We start from the raw sequence: 25,074 nt of genomic DNA on the forward strand, positions 1-25,074 counted from the left end.
TTAAAAAAAATAAGTGTTTCTTTTTAAACTGGTAGACCAGCAGCTACATATAAATACTGATATGGAGATGGTTAGCAAAGTTCAATTAAATGTCCTCACAAATAGAAGAAGAATAAACATCTAAAGTTGAGCACTGAAAAATACTGTTCTGAGTTAGAATAGTTAGCGGAAATATTCATATAAGGCCTTAAACATCAGAAGATAAGAACTATCACATGACATGTGAAAGAAGACAACTTTTTACATCGATGTCACGTTAGGGAATTACGAATACATTTTTTTTTTGTCTATAATTGTAATACTAGAAGCTGACTATTGATGGTGATTTTAATAATATGTAAACATGTGACGAATTTACCAGAACAAGTGATTATATTGTCGGCAGTAGCTCGCGGGGGCACAGGCGGGCGTGAGGTAGACGCGGCGGGGGCGGCGGGTGTGGCGGGGGGCGAGGACGGGGGGGAACACGCGTCGGCAGCCGTGGAGCAGGAGGCGCGGGCAGAGTCTGATCTGGAAGAGAAACCTGGTTAACGAGAATATTTATGTGGTGATAAAAACTCTCTCTCTCAACTGAGCCATTTCCCAATGTTGATGATAGACCCGCTGCGCACGGAGCATCACAAGATCAAGACAAGCTAAGTCGTCCGGAGTCACCGCTCCCGTGCGCCTTGGTGTCCACTAGCTGTCGTCAGGCGTACCTGCTTGGCTGCGCGCGGCGCTCGGAGCATCACAAGACGGTGTCGAGCGCGTCCAGCGAGCGCAGCAGCGCGGGGTCGCGGCTGCACCAGCGCGCCAGCTCGTCGGGCGTCACCACGCCGTCCGCATTCGTGTCCATCAGCTGAAACACACAAACACACACACACATACATTTATCCCGCCTATTCCCCACGGGAGTAGGGATCCATATTCAATTAATAAAAGGCTGTGATGAAGTTTGTTGCGCCGCTTTTTTTTTAAAGTCGGAAATTGATTATATTTTTACGTCAACAAGTGATGTACATAATCATCATCATGTCGAATAAAGTTTCTGTGTTTTCTTCTATACTCTATACTATTATTATAAAGAGGTAAGTGATTGTAACTTTGTTAGTTCGTATGTTTGAGGCGGGTAATCTCTGAAACTACTGAACTGAAACTGATTTGAAGAATTCTTTCACCATTAGAAAGTTACATTATCTAAGATTGCTATAGGCTATATTTAATCAAAATTCCCACGAGAGCGAATCTCCGGGCACAATGTATATGCAAAAAAGTAATTTCAAACAAAGAATTGTGAATTTGTATTCGACTCCTCAACAACTCTAATTCTAATACATTTTAAACAGTGAAACAACAAAGTTACAGCCAATTTGAAAATGGAACACTCACGGTGAATATCCTGTCGACGTGGTCCTTGGCGGCGGCGCTGTGCACGGGCGGCGCCGCGGCGCGGCCCAGCAGCTCGTAGATGGCGTGCACCACGGCGTGCATCTCCGCGCGCGAGATGCGCCCGTCGCCGTCCACGTCGTACAGCGCGAACACCCACGACAGCTTCTCCTGCACGGAGCCGCGCGCCACGCGCGACAGGATCTCCAGGAACTCCTGGGGACGGAAGGTTAGGTTTTACATGTTGCCGCTCAAGTCAGTCAATCAGTCAGTCAGTTTTCATTCAGAAACTAGGTTTCCTTTTCCGTATCAAATTTTAAATCCAGTAGTAGTGGGCGGTCCCGTTTGCGCTCGGGTAAAACCAAACAGGTTTATTTGTTAGACAAATTAAAAAACCCCCGACTTTCAATATTCATTTCGCTACAACTTTTGAACGGATGACTTTTGAAACTTGGCTAAGAAAGAACACTCGGGATAAAATTAACTATGACACAAAAGAAAACTAAACGAAAATCAGTTCATCCGTTTCAGACAGGAATACCTGTCATATTGGTAAAAACCGCACAAAAATCCGCCCGACAGTTTTTGAGTTTATCGCTTTCATACAGACAGAAAGTAGCGACAGGGTGGTGAGATTTGTGACTAGCTTTTACCCGCGGCTTCGCCCGCATTTATTTCCCACGGGAACATTTAATTTTCTGGGATGAAACGCACCCTATGTCCTAACTTCGAGCTACATGTATGCAAAATTTCAAGAAGATTGGTGCAGCAGATAAATCTTGGTACCTAAGAAACAACAGGTAACAAACAAACAAACTTACCGTCGCATTTGTAATATTTCTATCATATAAGTATATATATTTTCATTACATACATTTACATATATATATATAAGTATATATATTTTCCTTTCATCAGCACTTGATCACAATCATAATATGTTTCAGTATACCTTTTGACCATGTACTTTAGTATGTACTTACATGTTATATTACTGATAAAAAATTATACATAAATTTATATTTAAAAAATGGTAAGCCCTTCCGGCATGATAGGGACCAACACTGTTTGAATGAGTTTCTTTCGGCATTTCTTCTCAGCAGTGGTCGTTCCGAAATGCTAGTAGTTCGTAGCTTTGGTAAACATAATTTAATTTAGAATATGATGTGAAAAAGTGCCTGTGAAGGCCTAATTTCTGAATAAATGATTTGATTTTGATTTTGATATCAAAATCACCGTCCATTTCCAGATAAAATGGCTGTTCACATTCGGATGCTCAATTCCGCTCCATAAAGCTGACTTCACGCGCTGCGAATTATATTTATGAGCTTCCACGCTCGCGGCTTCCAGGAGGAGAGGGGGTAGCAGGGCATTTTAATATTTAAGCACTTGCCTTTGTCCGCGGTTTAACCCGCGTGATTTTTCTTGCAAAAAATTTTACAGGTAGAGTCAACGCAATATGATAAACAAGTTTTTTTTACAAAAATTACATTTTCGCTACAATCTTTTATTGTCGTCAGAAAGATCTTGTGGCATTTAACGCCTGATAAAAAACTTATGTCTGTGCGTTGTTGTTGTGTGGAGTTCCCTCGTTGGGATCCTGCGCTATGTGGTCATATGCTTATCATAATAATACATTGTCATAGAAACTCAAGTAAATTCCCAGGTAAATTTTAACTCCGTAGGACAACTGGAAGTAGGAGAAATCTAACTTGCAAGATTTGATTACAGACAGCGGGACAGGTGGCACTAAATATAAGCTTGTAATACTAAAGGAATGTTAAAATTAAAGCTTATAATAAAAAAAATAAGTCTTGCAAGTTGATTTTCACTTACTTCCACCTTGTATTACAGAATTTGTCACGTGCTCCTGTTTTCAAGACAACGCATTATCATAATAAGCATGACCTAATGGTGCATCCAAGATCGGCTCCCGACGAGGGACCTCCTCAACGGTAAACTGTACGGCACATGATTGGCCACACGTTGAGTGCAACAATGATGATAATTAAACCTTGTGACAAAAATGACATTTTTTGTAATAAACTTGAAATTCCTACGGATGTGAATCCATAGGCTGTTACTAGTAATACATAAATATAGTCGATTTTGCACTTGTCACAGCCAGGACGAGCATAACTCACACACAATCCATATTGGCAATAGTTCAGATACATAATGACGCGGAATGGACACGACTAATGGAGATATGATGCCAGAACGAGACAGATGTATAGCTGCAGCTGGGAGAGAAAGAGACGGACAATTGGCGCTAAACTATAGAGTGAACTGGTACGTTCTGGAATCTATTGGAGCGATGTTAATAGGTATTACATAAAATATATTTTCATTCGAGAATATTAGTGTTTGTAATAGCATTTCCAATGGGGGTTGACGTCAGCCAGGCGGGAGGTTGTAAAATATAGCCGAATTTTCATAATTTTAAAGTTTAGTTAAACCGAGCTCCGGCGCGTCAGCGTAAAATCTACGTCAGCGTAACTCGTCCAAATGTTGCTTATTAAATGACATGTAATATGTTCGCATAAAAAGCTATGTTTGTTCGACGGCTACCATATTGCGTTTGTAGTGATGACTTAGAAAAGTTGTTTAATTTTAGTTTTTATGATGGTTTAGTTATAAATAAATAAATATATTAGGACAAATCACACAGATTGAGCTAGCCCCGAAGTAAGTTCGAGACTTGTATTATGGGATACTAACTCGACGATACTATATTTTATAACAGTTTGACTAGTAGACTAACTTAGTAGACTTCCCAATAGTTTTTTTATTCATATAGTAAATAAATAAATCTATTATCACTTCCACATGAACGATTCCAGTAAAATGTATTCATTTGTAAGTCATTTTATATGTCCAGGATCTATAATCTAGTAAATTAATTGAACTGGCCACCAAGATTCCAGCAAACAAATAAGTTAGAACGATCGTTCTAATTTTAAATATTTTTCGCTGTCAAAAAGAATATTGCCTCCGTTTGCGGTGTTGCTACTCGAAACACCGTTCTAATTTCAAATTTCACAATTCTTTTGGAATGTTCACTAAATTCCAAGCATAATTATATGTATAATATACTTTTTAATTGGCACTATTTGATCCCAGTTACACCAAGATGCAGCATAGTAACAGTTTATGTCGAAAATCCAATTTTTAGCAGAAAACCAATTTCTGGCGCGCGCTAAAACTGTTTATTGGGGATTGCATGAGATCGGATACCGCGCGCAGGTAGCAGAGCGAGGAAGATGTGGCAAAAACTAGAAAGTTGAACTTATCTGAATCAGCTAGTGTTTAGATAGTGGCAGAGACAAATTTTATTCCTCATCTTATTTGCAAAATTTAATGATAGTGAAAATTAAATAATAAAAAAAAAAGTATTTTAAAACTGATTTGTTTTTGTATTATAAAGGAAATTCATCACTTTGGTAAAAATTAAAGAATAGCCATAGCAATACAGCGCTAGTGTAGTGCAGGCTAGTGCTTTAGACACTTTTGCACCGGAGACGCTAAGGAGCGCGTTATAATGTTATCATAGGTTAGATTTAGAATTTTAATTTTTTGTATGTTTTATTATGGATGTTTGTCAATTTTATTATTATTAATTAATAAATGACTTTATATATAAAGTACTTGTGTACAAATATAGTAATGTTAATTATGCGTAGATGTGATCAGACGTTGACTTCAATAAGTCATGAATATCATCCTAATTTGAATTTTGATAGAGATTATAGAACTTAAAAGTTATCACATCGCCTACATTCTATCGTCAGTGGATATATAAATTGAATATATATATATATATATATATATATTCAATGAGGTTTGATAAGTATTTAGTTTTGATTCGGTTTCGCTTTGTGTGTGTGTGTATTCAACAAATAAACATTTTATTTCCAGATTTTGTTTAGTTTTAATAGGGATTTAGTGTGCTGTAACGCCGCGATGCCTGGGGTTCTAAAATAATTGTAATTTTATCTTCGACCGGCCAGACAGAGTCAACCCGTTTGACGTTTGGGAATACTGTTGTTGCCTGTTAATAGTCGTCAGGTTTTTCATCCCTTAATCACCACATACGACAGCCGTGGGTGTTAGGATCTTGTCAAATTACAAAAACTGCTGTTTATAATGTATTTTATTTTTATATTAATTGGGACACATGACAGAGTTCGTAGCCGTAGATTTGCTTCTTATACAAAAATAAAAAAAATAAAACTACTTGTGTTCCCAGCAACAGTGGGAGTAGCTATATTCTCGCGGGAGGTGATGTTTCCTATATCTCTAACAGAGAGCGATGAGATAACTTAAAATCTGCTTCTCCCACGCAGATCGTAAAAGTCAAATAACGGAAGAGGCTGTAAACTAGAGATTCTTCTCATTGGCAAGCAACTTGTCACTCACTATTTATCTCAATTTCACCAATAATCCATACAAATATGGCCTCTTGGCTCTGTCTGCCCCGTAAAGTATAATGACGTGATATTCTTGAGTACCTCTAAATATGTATTTGGAATATGGACTTGATTCATTTAAAGTACAAAAAATATATGTGCACTTGTAATTCACGGGTAACTTACGGTAAATCACTTAAAAATCTACGCCATGTTTGAAATTTTAACCTGTACCTATAATGTTATCACAAACAACAAAGATAATATCTTTATCTATGCCCTAAACACACGTAACATAAAAAACTGTCCTAGTTTCTAACAAAAGGCGGTATTTTAATAATCTTGGTGGCGCACTGAAAGTAAAGGCTGTGTGCAAATTAAACATAAAAGTTCTAACTAAGAAATGTAGAGAAAAAGTGTTATTTTGTTTTTTGCAAATATTCACAAAGCATACGACAAGATAAACATAATGCTAAGCATTGTCCACTTTGTTTGTACCTTTGCGATAATGATATTATTTGGTATATTAATTGACAGAGACAGCGAAGCGAGCAAGGTCTACAAGTCAAATTGGGGGAAAATATGTATGTATTTTTGTATGTATGTATTTGTAGTTTGCAACGCGATAACTTTCGAACCGTTGTTTGTCTGATTTTGATGAAATTTAAAAGGTATGGTGTAAGGTGTAAGTATCTATATCTGTCAATAGATTTTTTAAGTTCGTGGGGCACCAAAATCGGTACAGTAGTTTTTGAAATATTCACGATTTTGTAAAAATTTATTGTGTTCGCGAGGTCTAAGATCGCGAACAACTAGTATGCTATAAACTATCTTCTTCCCGCGGCTTCGCCCGCCCCCCCATTATAGTCATTAAAGTTGAGATTGCATTGTAAATGGTCTACCTAAAAGTTATCTAAAACCGCTTCGAAGCCACGAATTGCGGACTCACCTCAAAGTTGACTTTCCCGCTCTGCTTGTGTTTCATCGTGTTGAACACATAGTGCGCGTACTGCGTCGCGTCTGGAACAAATACAACGTTATTATTATTATTTATATTTATATTTTATATATGTAGTTATTATTGTATTTTAGTATGTGGTAGTACTTGTTTGTGTTTAAGATATGTTTGCGCCGCACAACTTTTCTCTGTTTCTCCTAATGGTTAGCCGGGAGAGAATGCTTATAGCATTAAGTTCGCCATTTGTTTATAAGTATGTTTTTATTTGGAACAATAAAGTTTTATAAATAAATAAATTATTAATCTAACATTCTACTTGAGGCAAAAATACATTTTTTGTATGTATGTACGTATGTTTGTAACGCGATAACTTTCGAACAGTTGGTCCGATTTTGATGAAATTTAAAAAGTATGTAGGATCTGTCAATAAAATTTTTAATTTAGTGGGGCAACAAAATCGGCTAAGTCGTTTTCGAAATATTCACATTTTTGTAAAATCTCATCAAAATCTATTGTGTTCGCAGCGAACAACTAGTTATTTTATTTCGACTGCGATTAAATGCCGATAGTGATAGTAGAGAAGAAGTGCGCACTCAGCTTCGACGGTCGACGGCTGTGGGGTCACGGTCGCCATGTTTGAACTTTCTAATTATTCAGGTTCGAAATAGGATCCGATATCTTGTATTTTATACTTTTTGGATTTTTTTATACAAGATTCTACCACACCGGGAACACGCTCAAATAAGAGAGATTTGTTTATAGATTAAAAGGCGGCTAGAACGTCCACGGTCGAGCTGGAGTCACAGTTAAATAATTTATATAGAAATTATACCTTAACAGGCACTTTATCACGTCAAATTATATATATACACATATCGACGACCTCGGTGGCGCAGTGGTAAAGTTCTTGCCACTGAACAGAGAGGTCCCGGGTTCGATCCCCGGTCGGGTCATAATGGAAAACGATCTTTTTCTGATTGGCCCGGGTCTTGGATGTTTATCTATATATGTATTTGTTATAAAATATAGTATCGTTGAGTTAGTATCCCATAACACAAGTCTCGAACTTACCTTGGGGCTAGCTCAATCTGTGTGGTTTGACCTAATTTATTTATTTATTTAAATTTAAAATTATATAGTGCTTCACAGAAACCTTCACAGGCTATTGGCATTTCGATGCGAACACTGCGGCCGAGAAGAAATGCTGAAAGAAACTAATTACAGAATGGCGCGCAATACAATAATAGACCCACATTTGTTAATTGACGTGTTTGGAGAAAAGGCTGCGGTGAAGTTTGTTGCGCCGCTTCTTCACCTGCGCTTGTGAAGTCGGCAGTAGACTTAGATTAAGTAATTTTATGACGTCAATAAGTTAATCATGTTGTGAATTTGAAGCATCGTGGAATAATATAGAGAGGTCTTTGCCCATATATAGCTGGTAATCATTCAATTAAATGACTGATCAAACCAACATTCACTCTCAAATCTGAGCTATCTATCTTGTTCGGTTTACAAATTAAAATTGTCTGTCTTGAAAAATATTTTCTTACCTCCAAGAGGGAAGAACTGACAGAAGATGTGTTTGAATGCTTCCTCGTCCACCACGCCCGATGGACATTCCTGCAATTAAATGTATTTATATATGTAAATGAATTAGGAACACGGATGTCTGGCGCCATCATAACATTTATATTGTATTCTATTAATCTATTTTTTAAAGTATAAAAAGAAGAAAATAACGCTATAGGAGATTATGCTACGCTAGATAAAGGATTTCATACGATAGGTAGTATTATTGTTTTCCATTATACAAAATGTAATCACAGTGCGACAAGTATTTTGGTGGTAACCTAAATTAAGGTAAATTTTGGTTTTTTAGTGAATCTAGGCAACTGTGGCAAGAGGAAACTAGAACTAAGTAGAATACTTTCTAATAAAATCAGTTATTACATTACTGCAATTAGAACGGTCGACTCGGCGAACAAATTATCAAGAGCAGCATAATATGTCGTCATCATCATCAGATGCCGACATATTATGCTGCTCTAGATAATTTCCAGCCTCTTTGTGTACTCTGCTGGGGATAGGCCTCCCTCCGCCTCTCCTCTGTCCTGTGCCTCTCTCATTCATGTACAACCTGCGACTTTTATTATATCGTCCGCCCATCTCATCGCAGGTCGCCTGACACCTCTCTCGCCGGCCCCGGGCCACCATTCAGTCAGCACTTTACTCCACCTGCCATCACGCCGATGTGCCAGTTCTCCTGCCCAGTTCCACTTCAGGTTCATGACCGCGTCTTCCACGTCCCGTACTTTGGTACGGATCACGGAGTTTTGAACGCGATCCTGCAACCTGATGCCGAGCATGACCCGCTCCATGGCTCTCTGTTGAAGTGCCTCAGAACACTTTATTGTTCCTCCCAAAAGAATTGTGAGTAAGCACCTGTTTGAATCCGCGGTACATGAGCTTGATCTCGTGCCTGGAGAAGCGTGTGGAGCGCGCGAGCGCGCCGAGCGGCTCGGGCCGGTGCCGCGACAAACCGAACTCGGATTCTTCATATTCTTCCTCTGCAACAATGATAAATATCATAAGCTGTGACTTTTAAGACGTTGCCCGCGGGTTCACTCGCTTTAATTTCGTGTTCTTATTTTATTGTCTACATCATCGGGTTCTAAGCAACGTGTCGCGATGAAACCTATGCCAGATTTTAAGTTAGACCGCTTCGCTACATAACTGTGATCGCAACAAATTTCATCCAGTAGTTTTTGCTTGATGCGCAAACAAACATACAGACAGATAGAAAGACAGAAAAAAATCTATAACAAATATTTTGGCTTATGTTAATCCTATAAAGATCCCGGACGGATTTCACCAATTGAGAGAATAATTTATTACTGTTTTACCCGAGCGAAGCCGGGCTGCTAGCATGCTATTGACTTGCTTCTGAGCCGTGAGGTCCCGGGTTCGATCCCCGGTCGGGTCACGATGGAAAATGATCTTTTTCTGATTGGCCCGGGTCTTGGATGTTTATCTATATAGTTATGTAGGTATATGTTATAAAATATAGTATCGTTGAGTTAGTATCCCGTAACACAAGTCACGAACTTATTTTAAGGCTAGCTCAATCTGTGTGATTTGTCCTAATATATTTATTTATGTGTGATTTAACTAATTAAAAGGTTAACAGAAAAGCCACAAATATAATCTAGTAGCAGCCTCAGGAAGTAGTACAAATGAGCAATATTCGCGCCAGCACAGACAATAGTGACGTCATAATGCTCGCCTAATGAAGGCTCAACTGTCATGGCGGTTATACACGAACGATTTTGTAGTGTTTTTCGATTTTGTCCATTGTCCTAAATAGAATATTGCAGCTAAATTGCCTCATAAAACACATCATTACAAATGACAAGCATGAGTCCGAGCCCTTTCTAAATCTATCCACGCACACTTTAAACGTAATAACGTTTTGTCTTTAAACGTTATTTCTTAAACGTTATTCACCTATCATGATTCACATGCATGAGGTAGGCGAGGCACAGCATCAGCACAGCGCACAGGGGTTAACATCAGAGGGGACAAGTGCAGGAGTCCACTTGTCCCTTCTGATGTTTAGCCATATCCTGCCTAACGCACTCCATCCACTTCTTCTCCGGCCTTCCCATACTACATGTCTTTTTACAATGTATTTCAATGTAATACGCATTTATCTTTATTGTATGACTGAAGTGGTGGTGGTGTAATGGTTAAGTCGCCCGCCTGTGGAACGAAAGGTACTAGGTTCGAATCCTACTCGTGCCACATCGTTATGTATACGAAACCTGACACTTGCTTCCGGTGAAGGAAAACATCGCGAGGAAACCTGCGCACTGGTTGATTGTGTGAAATGGAGAAGGTAAACCACTCCATTGATAGTGCCAAGAAAGTTGTTGTGTGTGTTTTTTTCCACGTAATTTGTTGTTGTTTGTTTGTTTGTTTGTTATAAATATCTTTTGCTTCTTAATATTGTATTTTCTTTGTTTACGTTTCTAATTTATAGACTTTCTGAGTGTGTATGTTTTGGGCTAAAAAAAGTAATAACCACGACCCTCAGCCCTGAGGAAATACGACTATGAAGAGAAGAGAGATGACTGAAACGAAAGACAGGACTGTGTCTATAGTTTTTTCTCTATATCCTTCCAGACAGAGCGCGCGGTCGGCTCGTGTTTGTCACTTTCCGTTGTCATTCATCACTCCACGACGCGAGTGCCTCAATTAGAGATTATGGCAGAATACGGGAACACAGAAGGGTTTCCTCCAAAGATAACGAATTAGGATACGGCCCCATTGCTCCATTGTCGTTGCATCGTTGCCGCTCCGGTATACTAGTTGTTCGCCTCGAACTTAGACCTCGCGAACACAACAATTTTTTGATGAGGTTTTACAAAATTTTGAATATTTCAAAAACTATTTTCGAGCCCATCCATTAAACTTTAATTTGTTATGCCGCTTTCGTTTTTTTTTTGTTTAAAAGTATCAGTCAAGACTCCTGAAATAGTACTAAATAAAATATTATAGTGTTCATTAGGATTGGTGCCAGTATATGTGACTGAACACATTTTATTCTGTAATGAACTTTTAAATTTGCAAATATTATGGTTGGTGATTGGTCTACATGTAATTATTTCCTCGCTAGGACGTTCTTTGGTAAAAGTTATAAATTGGCCGCAATGGTCAGATGGTAATTTAGAAAAAACTGATTTATTTAATAATATTTCTAAAGAAGTTATCAATGCGGGTTGGTTCTAGAAAAACATTTACTAAACCAAAACTTTTGAAAAGATTTTGAAATTGAATACTTTCTGTGGAGTCAATTAGAATGTTAATGTTAAAATGTCCGCAAACAATTAACTTTTATTTTTTGGCGCGTAGTTCCGCCCTGGAATTAGACCAGTCTATGTCCACCCGTGTAGCTCGTGCGAGGCGACTAAGGGCAGCAATAATTTTTTCAAAGACACTCCGAAACCTAGGGTCAGCTTAAAATATAAATTTAAAATTTTGAAGATTCGACTGTAGATTTATAACTGGCTGCCTGTCTGACCCTCCTTGGGAATACTATTGTTGCCCTTCATATGCCCAGGCTATAGTCAGCTAGTTGCATCGTTCATCCATGGGGACATATGGAGTGGTCCTATTCTAAGGCGGAACCACACGCCGAAATCCATATACAGAGACTCCATGGAAAGAAGATAACATTGAATGTGTCATAGAGAACATAAGCACCTGTAACTTATTTAGTTTGCCGCGCGGCTCTCGACACATGATCGATGTCGACTTTTTCCCGCCAAGCGACCGCATGAAGTGGATATAGGCGACCTTTGTCATCTCTTATTGTCCAAGACATTAGTGGGACATCATCATTTATTAAAATAATATGTATTTTTTTACTTGTTAGATGTATTATAGGTATTCGTACATCTACTCGTAACAAGTAAAAATAGTCATTTTTGCCAAAAGCTTTTATTGTCGTCACAAAAGTCTTGTTGCATTCAGCGCGTGATAAATACCTAGTTGTTCGCCGCGAGCTTAGACCTCGCGAACATAACAAATATTGGCATATCCTACATACCTTTTTCATCCAACGGTTCGAAAGTTATTAAGTTACAAACATACATACAAAAAATGTATTTTTGCCCCGAGTAGAATGTTAAACCTAGCTCGGTTCGCTCGCTCGGTTAATGTTCGTGCTGTGAACAGTCGAGGAGTTCCCTCAATAGGTCGATCCTGGGTGCACCACCTCGTCACTTACAATATATATGTATATATATTGTAAGAAACAATAAGAAAAAAAAAACATTGTAAGAAACAATAATGGTAAGCCGATCTGGCATGATAGGGACCAACACTGTTCAAATGAGTTTCTTTCGGCATTTCTTCTCAGCAGTGGTCGTTCCGAAATGCCAGTAGTTTGTAGCTTGTGAGAAATAACTATAAATATAAAGATTGACGAGAAAAAGTGCCTGTGAAGGTCTAATTTCTGAATAAATGATTTGAATTTGAATTTATTAAAGACAAATCTCACAGATTGAGCTAGCTCCAAAGTAGGTTCGAAACTTGTGTTATGGGATACTAACTCAACGATACTATATTTTATAACAAATACATATATACATAAACATCCAAGACCCGGGCCAATCAGAAAAAGATCATTTTGCATCATGATCCGACCGGGGATCGAACCCGGGACCTCTCGGTTCAGTGGCAAGAACCTAACCACTGCGCCACCGAGGTCGTCATTCTACCGTCTACCATTCAACATTTTCTCTTTATTAGATTTTCTCGCCATAACTCGGTGGTTTAGGGATTTCCGTTCTTTATTTTTGAGTGTGCTTAATTGCTAACACTGGCGTCAGATTTTACTAAAGGCATCTGACATGAGCTTTACGAGTGCCTACCGCCGTCTAGCGGCGGGTAATCGCATGTACGCTGCTGGCGAGCCGGGAGCAAGTGGTGGAAGCAAAACTAAGACATAATTCAGATTGGTATACAAACTCATCTCTCGAAATTAAACAAATTTTCACGAAAAATTGTCAGTAATGTATATTGTGATTAACATCCGCTAAGAAAGTACTTTTGAAAATTCAAACCCTAAGGGGATGAAATAGGGGTTGCAAGTTTTACTTCGATATTTTACTTCTATTATTTTTTTGAAGCGGTGGTGGTGTAATGGTTAAGACGCCCGCCTGTGGTCGAATGGTCCCAGCTTCGAATTTTACTCGTGCCACATGAGTTTGTATACCAATCTGACTCATGTATAGTAGGTTTCATCGAGCACCACTTGCTTCCGGTGAAGGAAAACATCGTGAGGAAACCTGCACACTGATTATCAACTTGTGTATGAAATGGAGAAGGCAATGGCAAACCACTTCATTAATAATGCCAAGAAAGTTGTTGTGTATGTTTCATTCCACGTAATAACCACAACCCTCAGCCATGAGGAATTCGACTATGATGAATTTTTTTTAGCTGGCAAGGTAATGCGGGCGAAGCCGCTGTGAAAAGCTAGTTTAGGTATTCATATATCTTTCTTTACCTTCACCCATTCGGACACCACACTCCGCCTGAGGCCACAAAGCTTTAGAAAGCGCATACTGGCAGCTATTCATCAACTAGCTTTTCAGAGCTTTTTGAAAGATCCGCGAGCTTTTAACCGTGAATGAGCTTTCATAACTCGAGTAGCACAAGTTTTGTTATGTTAAACATGACAATTTTTTATGTAGGTTTTTTATGTTTACTGAACTAATTACAAATTAAAAAAATATATATTTTGTTTTAGGTTTTAGGTTGCGTAGCACCAGTCAACTTTGACGTTAATTTTGACTTTCGCGCCGCTGACGTTTAGACAAAATTGCGTATTTTGCTTAAACGTCAGCGCGCGTTAAAGTCGACGTAAATATTAACTGGTGCAGCTCACCCGTGCTAATAGTGTCAGAGTTGACCCTTCTTAAAATTTAAATATTCTTCTATTCTGTGATTCAACCCTACTTGTGAATGCCATTGTTTCCTATCAGCCTGTGTGTACCACCTCGGTGACCTCACACGACATCCACGAGAGGAAAGGGAGTGGTTCGAGTCTAGTGCATCCAAAAACATTTTAAGTCAAAACATTTATTTAGAAATTAGACCTTCACACGCACTAAGTACTCATTAGATCTCTAAAAGCTACAAACTACTGGCATTTCGGAACGACCACTGCTGAGAAGAATTCCGAAAGAGACCTTTTTATATTAGTCTAATTCTTATGTGGATGAAACTTGTCTGTGGTCTGCACACAGCGATTGTTAACAAAGGCGCCGAGACTAGTGTCTGGAGAGCTGCCGGGGAGGTGCAAATTGGAAACTCTATTGCTAGGCACTGTCGCTAGTTTACTGTCGAGTATTAGTCGACGTTACACGATCGTGGCGTGTACCGCACTAATTGGATCACTACTTATCGTCCCGTTGATGGCGTACGAAGCAACGTAGTATGCATAGCCTAGGCAGCATAATTTCAGATTTGTTTGTTTTTTTTTGTGTGAAGCCTTTGGGGCGTCACAGCTCGGAATGTTACCGGGAACACGTGTATATGAGTGAATAAACTTATGTAAAGGCGATAAATATAACATTAGGATAAATTTAGATGCAAGCGTTGCATAATTATATATATATATATATATATATATATATATATATGCGCGTTTAATACTTGTTATTTAGTATATAATATATTTTCTTTTCATAATATTAGTATGGATGTCTGAAAATAAATAGCTATTATATTTTCAGATATATACTAAAAATGATGATAAATATTTTAAATTTAATTTTATACATATTTTTCTCCTTCAAATTAGTCGACAGCTTACGAAATCTAATATCGACAAATTCTACGACATACGTAGGTACGCCAGCAGCCCTATTCTACGCTAAAATTAAAACAATCCCGTGTCAGGAGTTAGTCTGAGTGTCAGACACCCGGAACAGAGTGTCGAGACTGAAATAGATTAAGTGACGACGTTAGATATATATCGTAGCTGTTTGGTATTTTTGTCATCACCTTTCTTTTCTTACTTTATACTAACTTTTGGCCGCATCTCCGCTCGCATCGATATCTCGGAATCTAAGCAATGTATTGCGATGAAACTTAAATCAGAATTAAAGTTCGACCTTCCGCTATAAACCTGTGAAAACAGCATTAAATTATTTATTTATTTACAAAATCGCGCAAATTCTCCTAGACAGATTTCGATGAATTATGGCACACGGGTAGATCTCAACCTGGAATTGCACATAGAGTACTTTTTAACCCAAAATTCACGAGACGGAACTCCGGGGCGCAGCTAGTTGTACCTGACCAGGATTTTCAACACCAACAAAATGACCATTTTAATTTACAATTTAACAACACTATGTAAAGCGGAAGCATTACACAAAATGGCGGTTATCAGCGGTAGTTATCGGAGCTAATTTAAAGTGACATGGCCTTTATCGATATTACAAGCGAAACATATTACTGTATTAGCTTTTGCTCGCGGTTTCACTCGCGAGTATCGCACTGAAAGAGTATAATACTGAAAAAGTACTTTTTCGGGATAAAAAACAGTCTATTATATTCCTATATTGCTTACTACATCTATTACAAATTTCAAGAATGTGCTTTGAAGTGTGGAGAACGACATAGGGTACTTCATCCCGGAAAATAACAGTTCCCGTAGGAAATTTATGCAGGTAAAAAGCTAGTTTGCCATAAATTATAAAATATTTTGTGAATGCAAATGAGAACAGCTCGCTCTATTATTTAATTTGTAGTACAAGTAATAAAAGCCATATTTTACAAAAATAGGTGTCGGTTTACTGTAAAAAGCATAGCATAGAATCCATTACGGGACACGGCTCTTAATGTGACTACCGCAATAATCCAGTCCGGGGCTGGCTCCACGGCGTTCCACTTAGCTGTAATATGTAATGCTTATCCGCGACGTAGAATAGTTACTAGTACTTCTGACAGCATAACTATAGTTTCAGTGATTAGTGTGTTTACCCATGTCAAATGACTATTTCTAGGACCAATATTTTTGTGTGATAGTCATTAATTGGCTTGGTCGTAAGTCGTCTTTTCAACATAACATTTATACAAACTTTCACCCCCTATTACAATATTTGGGGGTTGATTTTTAAAAAACAAGTAGCCTATATTTGAATGGGGTCCTTCAACTACGTGCTGTGACAACCCTGTGCGATGCATTAAATTGCATTAGACGACGTGAGGACGTTGCTAACGCGAGTGGGATGTTGTTGTTAAGATTTGACTATATTTTCTAAGATGTTTAATATGTTTTTGAAGCATATGGTTTTGCCATAGAAAGGTATCACTTCATATCCTCCTGGGGATGTCGTACGAGGCGAATAAGGGCATATAGCCTCGGCAGCTGATAAATAGCATTCACAAACAGGGTTGCACCAGGCAGGTGGGGCTGTTGAAAAATCGCTGCTAAATCTTTTAAGTTTTTATTTACACTGATACCAAGTTTTGCGGCGGCACTTGCGGAGTTGAGATTATTACTAATAGTGCCACAAAAAATGAACGAACGAACGCAAGTGGTGGTCTGTGAAAACTACTATACCTATATGAATCAGATTGGTATACAAACTCATATGGCGCGAGTAGGATACGAACCTGAGACCTTTCGATCCACAGGCGGGCGTCTTAACCATTACACCACCGCTTATATAATATTAGTTGGGATGTTGGGATGAGGATTCGCTGGTAACAGCCCTATGTAGTAAATTGCATCAGAGGCGGGGACGCGGCTAATGCCGGCTTATTGCACCCCTACCTGTGGGGTTGGGGGTTAGCTTGATGATCCTATCTCTGAAACTTACATAAACATTACCATTCTTCTAACTTTTTCTTGGACTTTTGCTGACTAAGAAAATGTCGTATGAGCTTCCAGCTTGACATTCCATTAGGGTTTCTTACAATTATTGTTTTTTTGTGTTTCTTACAATTATTATTTTAAATACTGCCAGATTTTTTAATTTTATTTATTTAGTTTTATTTTTATACGTAAAATGTAAATTAAAAATTTATGTTTACGTAAATTAATCTATACGACAGTGTTTTACGATAATAATATGTTGTTTTCAGAAATTTTATTATGCAAAACCTTAGACTTTGGGGGTAAAAACTTTATCTGTAGCATGTATAGTTGTTGAGATACAGGTGGGCCCTCAGACCACACTATGAGGACTGAGGGCCTTTCGTAAAACATTGTAACTCGCCTATTTGGCTTTCACAAAATCTAATTCCAACTTTTACAATTCTTATGAAATGTTCACTAACATAGAATTTCGAGAAGTGGGCCCTCAGAGACCACACGCACATATTAATTTTCCTAGTAAAAAACAATGCAAAATTTGGTAAATTTTGAGTTATATTTGCGTATAATGGAGTTTTGAAGTGTAGGTGGTCCAGTGGCTAAGACCGTCCGCCTGAGATCGAAAAGTTCCAGGTTCGAATCCTAGTTGCTTCCGACCACCACTTGCTTCCAGTGAAGGAAAACTTCGTGATGAAACCGGCAGACTGGTGGACAGTTTAAGTTCACTAGTGTGTATGCGACTACTTGCAACGGTAGTATCGGTAGATAGTCGTGAAAGTCATGTCAGATACCTTTAGGCGACTTGAATAAAATTAGACTCCAGTGTTAGCCGCATACACTCGAAAAAGAAAGAATGCATTTTTTGTATAGGTATATTTAAAATATTGTGCGACAAAAAGAATCTGTATTGTTTTCTCAATTATCCTCTTTATTTTCTGAAAACTAAACAAAAAATTGAGGATCCATTAATAAATATAATAATACAAGCATTAATTTATTCTGGACATATTTTCAAGTTGAATATAAAAAAAACATGGACATTGAATATCAACAAAGAAAATAAACCAAGAGATAACAATGAAAAGAATTCGGTTCGCGGCGAGCGTTCGCGATCTCCGGTCGGGGCTCGCCGATTATTGTCATGTCGTGATAACCCCCGACGACAGGAGGAGGGTATCTGTATGTCTGTCCGATTTGGATATATATTTTTTTATTTGAAAGAGAATTTAATCGAGAGTGTTCTTAGCTATGTTCGGAAAATGTGCGTTCAGACGTTTGACGTTGTCAGGTATTTTCTAGCAGATGATATAATTTAAATGGATTTGTTATACACGTCACACATGCTTTTTAACTTATTTTTGAAAACAATAATGAGATGAAAAAATTCTGGAATCGAGCGGGATAATGACAGGAACTTCGAAGTCTTTAATTTTTAATTTTGTGTTTATTGCTCTTTGGATCTTGAGGCAGAGACATCAATTTAACATATTTGAGGTTATCTCCTTATTCTTAAATTTTTAATTGAATTTTATTTTTCGTTTATTCATTTATTCATTCAAAACCCTCATATATCCAGCAGTATAACCTCTAATTCCATCCATTCTTTATGAAGGACATTAATATTACCCTCTAATTAACTTAATTAAACAATTTTGATAATTAATTAGGTGATTTGGCGAGAGAAAGACCAGAGATTACGCAGCGCGTCTGTTTTAGTTTCACCGCGACCAAAAAAGCAGTGTTATGATTTCATGTTTGTATTTATGTGAGTTTTTTTAATCAAGGAGAAGTTTACTTTTTATTTTTATTTATTAGCTCATAAAAACTTATTAATCTAGATTAAAAATTCCAAACTCCATCCTAATTCCAACTAATATTATAAATGCGAAAGTAAGTTTAAGTTTAGTTTGTTCGTCATTATTGAAAGTATTTCAAGATCTGTCTCCGTAAGTAAATACAGGCGGACGGGGCCACAGGCGAATGCTTGTTAGAGCCATGCCCCATTGCTCAGTCGCGCTCCATCGTTCGACCTTTGTCTACAGACAACGCAGGAAAGTTAAAATTATAGAGAAGTTAAGATGGAGTTTCGACTTGCGTCAGTGTCAAAACCTGTGGACAGCACCATAGCGCGACAGAGCTACGAGGTGCTGAGCCGTCGCAATGGAGAATACCTGAGCAATGCAGGCTCTTCCTAACATATACGATGACCTCGGTGGCGCAGTGGTAAAGTGCTTGCCACTGAACCGATAGGTCCCAGGTTCGATCCCCGGTCGGGTCATAATGGAAAATGGTCTTTTTCTGATTAGCCCGGGTCTTGGATGTTTATCTATATATGCATTTATTATAAAATATAGTATCGTTGAGTTAGTATCCCATGACACAAGTCTCGAACTTACTTTGGGGCTAGCTCAATCTGTGTGATTTGTCCTAATATATTTATTTATTTATATATATTATAAAACAAAGTCCTCTGTCGCATCTGTTTCTTCGCTAAACTCAAAAGCGACTGCACATTGATAGTGACAATACACTAATAGATAGCGTGATTCCTGAGAGAGATTTAGGTGTAAAACGCATGGATTTAGTAAGTATTTCGTACAAAGTCCTACTAGTTCCATGGTAAAATGTTTTTACCCGAGCGAATCCGAGAGTCGGGACGCTAGTGTATCATAAACAATCCGGCGACGAGTCCCGATCATTGCCGAATGCTCCCGACGAATTTATTGACAATTCATATCAATTATTCCCAACCATTCGTTTTCATATTTCTGAACTTTATTTGTGATACAAATACGAGTTTATTGTTATAGTATCCTCGCTCGCGGCGCCGGTTTATAAATTCCTTTTCATATTTTATTCGCCCGAGCCAGGAAGAGGGGACCAGCCTTCATCTCGGAGCCGAGAACGTAACTGCTCTAGAGTTACACCTTAGAGATTATACTCAGATAAAGTATTCTTCTGGCTGCAGCGCATGCAGGGCACTCGGCTCGAACTCGGCAAAATTCAGAAATTAGACCTTCACAGGCACTTTAACAAACCAAACTTTAAATCCATATGATAAAATCTAATATTATAAATTCGAAAGTCTGTCAATATGTGTGATAGCCAGATTTAAGTCGTCTTTGGTCTTTTCAATAGGATTTTCATAGAAACTTTCACCTTCCGTTATATTCTTTGGGGGGCTGGTTTTTTAAAAAGTAGTTCCTATGTTCGAACTTACGCATGTCTTTAACTACATGGATACCCAATTTCATCAAAATCAGTTCAACAGTTAGCCGTGAAAGCGGAAAAGACAGATAAACAGATTTTTGCATTTATAATATTAGTAAGCATGTATATTAGTATGAATTATACTCAGTTTGCATTATACACAAGTCTGAATATAGAAGCCGGTCGAAAGATGTTTGTGTTGCGGCCGCAGAGGGCGCCACTGTGTGCCGACTCCCACAAACAACTTTATTGGCTTCGCGAATGTTAGTTCTCACAACACGAGGTTTGCTCAATCAAAACACATACACGCAGCCCGGCTGGCACAATGTTACGTTAGGACGTTTACAGTTTACAGTTCTCATTTTATAAGCGTTTACTTAACTTGCAGTGTATGATATGTATGAGACGAAAAAGTAGGAAAGCGTACCTACGCCTGATTTGGAATTACATGTACTCCAAATGAAAGCAATAAAGAACTATAATCAAACTAATTTAATAAACTTTAAACTAATTCCAGGCTTTGCGGCGCCACAGCCGAGAATGAGATACGCGAAGATGAAATAGGGTTTACCCTTTAAAACTTACTGAAGCGGATCGACCTTCGTCGCTTAAGTTCAATCAAATTTGCCCAAATTTTGCTCAAAGGCCACCAAACAAATATGTGTCACAGCAAACTATAACTTAAAGTTTTAGAGGTAAAGTTCAGATTGCTGTGGAGGCAGTGTCCATTATTATAATAGGCCGTATCGTTTTCATAGTAAAGGGTTGGGCCTGGTTGGGCTGAAGGGAATTATCCAATTGATGATATTGAACGATATTATAGACCTTCAGAAGGTATTATATTTATTGAAATTTTACTTATTGCTAACCTTTTTATTAGCTTCCTAGCTTTTTGCATGCGGCTTTGCCCGCGTTATTTCCCACGGGATTAGTCATGTCCTTCTCCACAACTCAAACAACATGTAAGCAAAATTCCAAGAAAATTGGTTGAGTAGACAGAGCGCGAAGTGGTAGCAAGCAAACACACTTACTTTCGCATTTATAATATTAGATTTTGACCGTGGCTTCGCTCGCGTATTTTTCCTACGGAAACGTTTATTTTTCCGGGTTGGAAAGTACCTATGTTCTTCTTCTTCTTCTCTGTACTTCAAACTACATGTATGCAATGTTTCAAGAATATTGGTTCAGCAAATACAGTGTGAAGAGGTAAACTCACTTTCGCATTTATAATATAAGAATTATGATCAGTTAGGATATTTAATTACTTGTCCCATCGTCTGTCCGTCGTTCTGTTTGTAATTAAATATTACAAGTTACATCTTGAAGCGGTGGTGGTCAAGTGGTTAACGCTCCGCTTGTGATCGAAAGTCCCAGGTTCGAATCCTACTCGTGCCACATGAGAGTACACCAATCTGACTCAGCACGCAATCTATAGTAGTTTTCATAGGTGGTCTATGTAAACAACTATCACACATAAAATGTGATTGCTTCCGGTGATGGAAGGTGCATGTAAGTACCAGGTGTCTCGAAGCGGTGGTGGTGTAATGGTTATGAGGCCCGCCTGTGGATCGAAAGGTTTCAGGTTCGTATCCTACTCGTGCCATATCAGTTTGTATACCAATCTGACTCGTATACCTATATAGTAGTTTTCATTGACCATCACTTGCTTTCGGTGAAAGAAGACATCGTGAGGAAACTTGCACACCGGTTGATAATTATGTCAGATGTCTTTAGGCGACTTGAGTAAAATCGGAAACAAGTTAACACTGCAATTTAACACACTCGACAAGGACAATTTATATTTGAGCTAAATACTTCTGCTTGTACTACAGAATTTTAAATCTGAGAAACATTATTATTTCATCTATGGGATAAACCAACAGACAGATTAGAATATTGTTTAAGCGCCAATATTCAAGTTGAATATGTGTGCCACTAGATGGCGATATCTAGTTTTAGAACGCGCTATCGTGTGTCGCTCATGAAATTATATGGTTCTTCAAAATATGTAAAAAGCATAAGAAAAGTATCAATTTAAATAACTGATCAAGTGCAGCAATTTTGTAATTACAGACAGACACAAATTTATTTATTTATTTATTTTAAATAGAAATTATTCATTAATTTGACTGCCTCTGATCCCAATCTAGCGGGTGGAACGAAAGGCAAGGGCCTAGGGTTCACGCAAGCACACGCAAGCTCAAAAAATGCCTATTCACTCTTGTGTGAATACTTATGTGGATTACGTACTAGGTACTTAAAACTAACAAAAAAAAGTGCAATCAATATCGATCGAAATATCGAACAAAATATACTAGATCAAAACAAATGGAACTAAAAAGCTTGTAAAAACTTCGAAGTGCTTCCAATCCGCCGGGAGACCGGAGTGATCCTTTGCGAGTTTCATACTTAGTTCAAGTTTCAACCACTTCTCAAAACGGACCACACTTTTTATGGTTCCATTCCATAACGGTCAAGCGTGAACCGGATTTTTATATTAAAATAAATAAATATAAATATATAGGGACAAATCACACAGATTAAGTTAGCCCCAAAGTAAGTTCGAGACTTGTGTTATGGGATACTAACTCGACCAAACTATATTCATATACACATATTAACATATACATATATTAGATAAACATCCAAGACCCGGGTCAATCTGAAAAAGATCATTTTCCATGTTGCCCTGGCCGGAGATCGAACCCAGGACCTCCAGTGTAGCAGTCCGGCGTGATGACCATTAGGCCACGGGGGTCGTCGTAAAAACAGGAGGAGATATAATCTAGTAGAACAATGGATATTCAAACTAGAGCGCTCGAAAGGAGGTTCTGTATTCGTTACAGTATATGCGACTGACAATTTTTAGTGTTACATTAACTTGAAACTTCGTATAGAATCTTGTGTCCGGTATTCTGCAACGACCCATCATAATCATTTCATCAACAGCGATTGAACCGACCCCACTGCTGGGGCACTGGCCTTCCTTACGGATGGATAAGGTTAGGCCGTGACCCACCACGCGGGCCAGGTGCGTTCCGAAGCACGGAGGAGCTCAAGATAATTTTGGTCAACCAAATTGTGAGAGTCCACAGACCGCTGCGCCTCAAACTTGTATACCTCGCATCACGCAAAAACTGCTGAATGGAATTTGATGCGATTTGTATAGCATATGGTCTAACTTAAAATCAGGTATAGGTTTCATCGTGATACGTTGCTTAAAACCAGAGATATTGACAAAAATAAGTTACGAGCGCATGCACGTAATAAACGCGGGTGTAGCCGCGGACAAAAGCTAGTGTATATAACCGGCTACACACTGTCGCCTAATTTGATAGTATGAACATTACGTAGTTAGTATGAGAGCTTTTAATTACCGCAATGAAAAACCAGCAATGTATACCGAATCCTCAAAGCTGCACCGTGATAGTGTGGCCGGCATTCCGGATATGTCAGTCATTTTGACCAAAATGATGCTTAAGTGATACTTCTGGTATCGATATCAAGAGAATCCTTATAACGGTGAAGTGCGGGATCGTGGATTCGTGACAATGTCCTCGTATCGAGTGATCATGTCGGAGGGTCCTTCTAATATTCATTCTTATATTATCAAAGATATCCAACTATTTTAAGGTTCGGTTACATAAACAATGTAAATACTTGTATAAGGGCTATTTACTAAGGTCAAGCAGGTTGCGGTTTGTCATGTGATGGTATTTGGTCCGCGCCGCCTGAGCACGCTGCGCCCCGGGCGGTACTTTGTTTGTGTCCAGGGTCTTATGCCACAGTTCTATGTAATCACAATGCAAGCCCCGCAATTTGGCGGCTGACATAGACCCATGCAGACGACCGTTGTGTCAACTTTGTAACTTAAAATATCTATATACTTAATCTGGATATTGTAAGATTGGGGGAAAATTGTTTTTTACGACGCTTGGTCGTATATATACTAATCATATATATATTTAACAAGCAATTATATATACAATAGTGTGCAATAAACAAACCTACTTTCGCATTCATGATATTATGTTAAGATTAGGATATTTCGAATTAACATTAGAATTCAGATATAATCAAGATTTAGAATAATTTATGGACTTATCATATTGTCTGTAGCCCAAATGGCTGTCGTAGAATAGTTTCAGAGTCGAATTGATAAACAGCTGCGCTGCATTGTGCACGCTGATAACGTCCGTGCACACAACGCGATGCAACGCTGCAGACACTTTATTATATTGCTGTGACAATGTAGTTATATCAACACTTTTGGTTACAAAAAATATAGGTTGCACTCCGGCAGTGCCGGCGGAAGTGTAAACTTGAATATTAACGTTGTGCATTTTTGACGTCTTACGAATTTTAATCACGTCAAGTGTGTCCTGACGCGAGTTTAACATTTTTTACCCATCATACCCAAAAAGTGCACAACGCCGCTAAAGAAGTTTTCACTTCAAACAAATGAATTATCAAAATAACCACTTGCTTCCGGTGAAGGAAAACATCGTGAGGAAACCTGCACACTGGTGGACAGTTTAGTTCACTAGTGTGTACACGACTACCTGCCACTAGATAGGTAGGTAGTCGTAAAAGTGTCAGATGCCTTTAGATGACTTGAATAAAATCGGATATTTAGCAATAACACTCGATCTTTATTGTGATAAACACATATTTCGTGAATATAGTAGAATTAAAACATCCTAACCTATACGATATTGACAAAGATTATCGCAGTA

At 38.3% G+C, this 25,074-nt stretch overlaps 1 protein-coding gene across 7 annotated transcripts in view; it reads right to left on the minus strand.

Annotated features, from left to right (window-relative positions):
* Positions 1–377: 377 nt before the first annotated feature.
* Positions 378–25,074, minus strand: part of LOC128682190 (Kv channel-interacting protein 4-like) — a 56,002-nt gene continuing 31,305 nt past the window's right edge. For 6 of the 7 annotated variants that reach the window (XM_053766772.1, XM_053766777.1, XM_053766779.1 and 3 more), the window contains exons 3-8: positions 9,175–9,299; positions 8,283–8,352; positions 6,724–6,794; positions 1,369–1,581; positions 699–838; positions 378–510 (exon numbers count right to left, since the gene is read on the minus strand). In XM_053766772.1, coding sequence (XP_053622747.1) covers positions 728–838; positions 1,369–1,581; positions 6,724–6,794; positions 8,283–8,352; positions 9,175–9,299 — 590 coding nt within the window. In that variant the 3' untranslated portion in view covers positions 378–510; positions 699–727. The remainder of the gene's footprint in view (positions 511–698; positions 839–1,368; positions 1,582–6,723; positions 6,795–8,282; positions 8,353–9,174; positions 9,300–25,074) is intronic. The other variant, XM_053766773.1, reaches the window with a different exon arrangement.

This window comes from Plodia interpunctella, chromosome 29, assembly GCF_027563975.2.
Source record: "Plodia interpunctella isolate USDA-ARS_2022_Savannah chromosome 29, ilPloInte3.2, whole genome shotgun sequence".
In the NCBI taxonomy this organism is placed as follows: Eukaryota; Metazoa; Arthropoda; class Insecta; order Lepidoptera; family Pyralidae; genus Plodia; species Plodia interpunctella.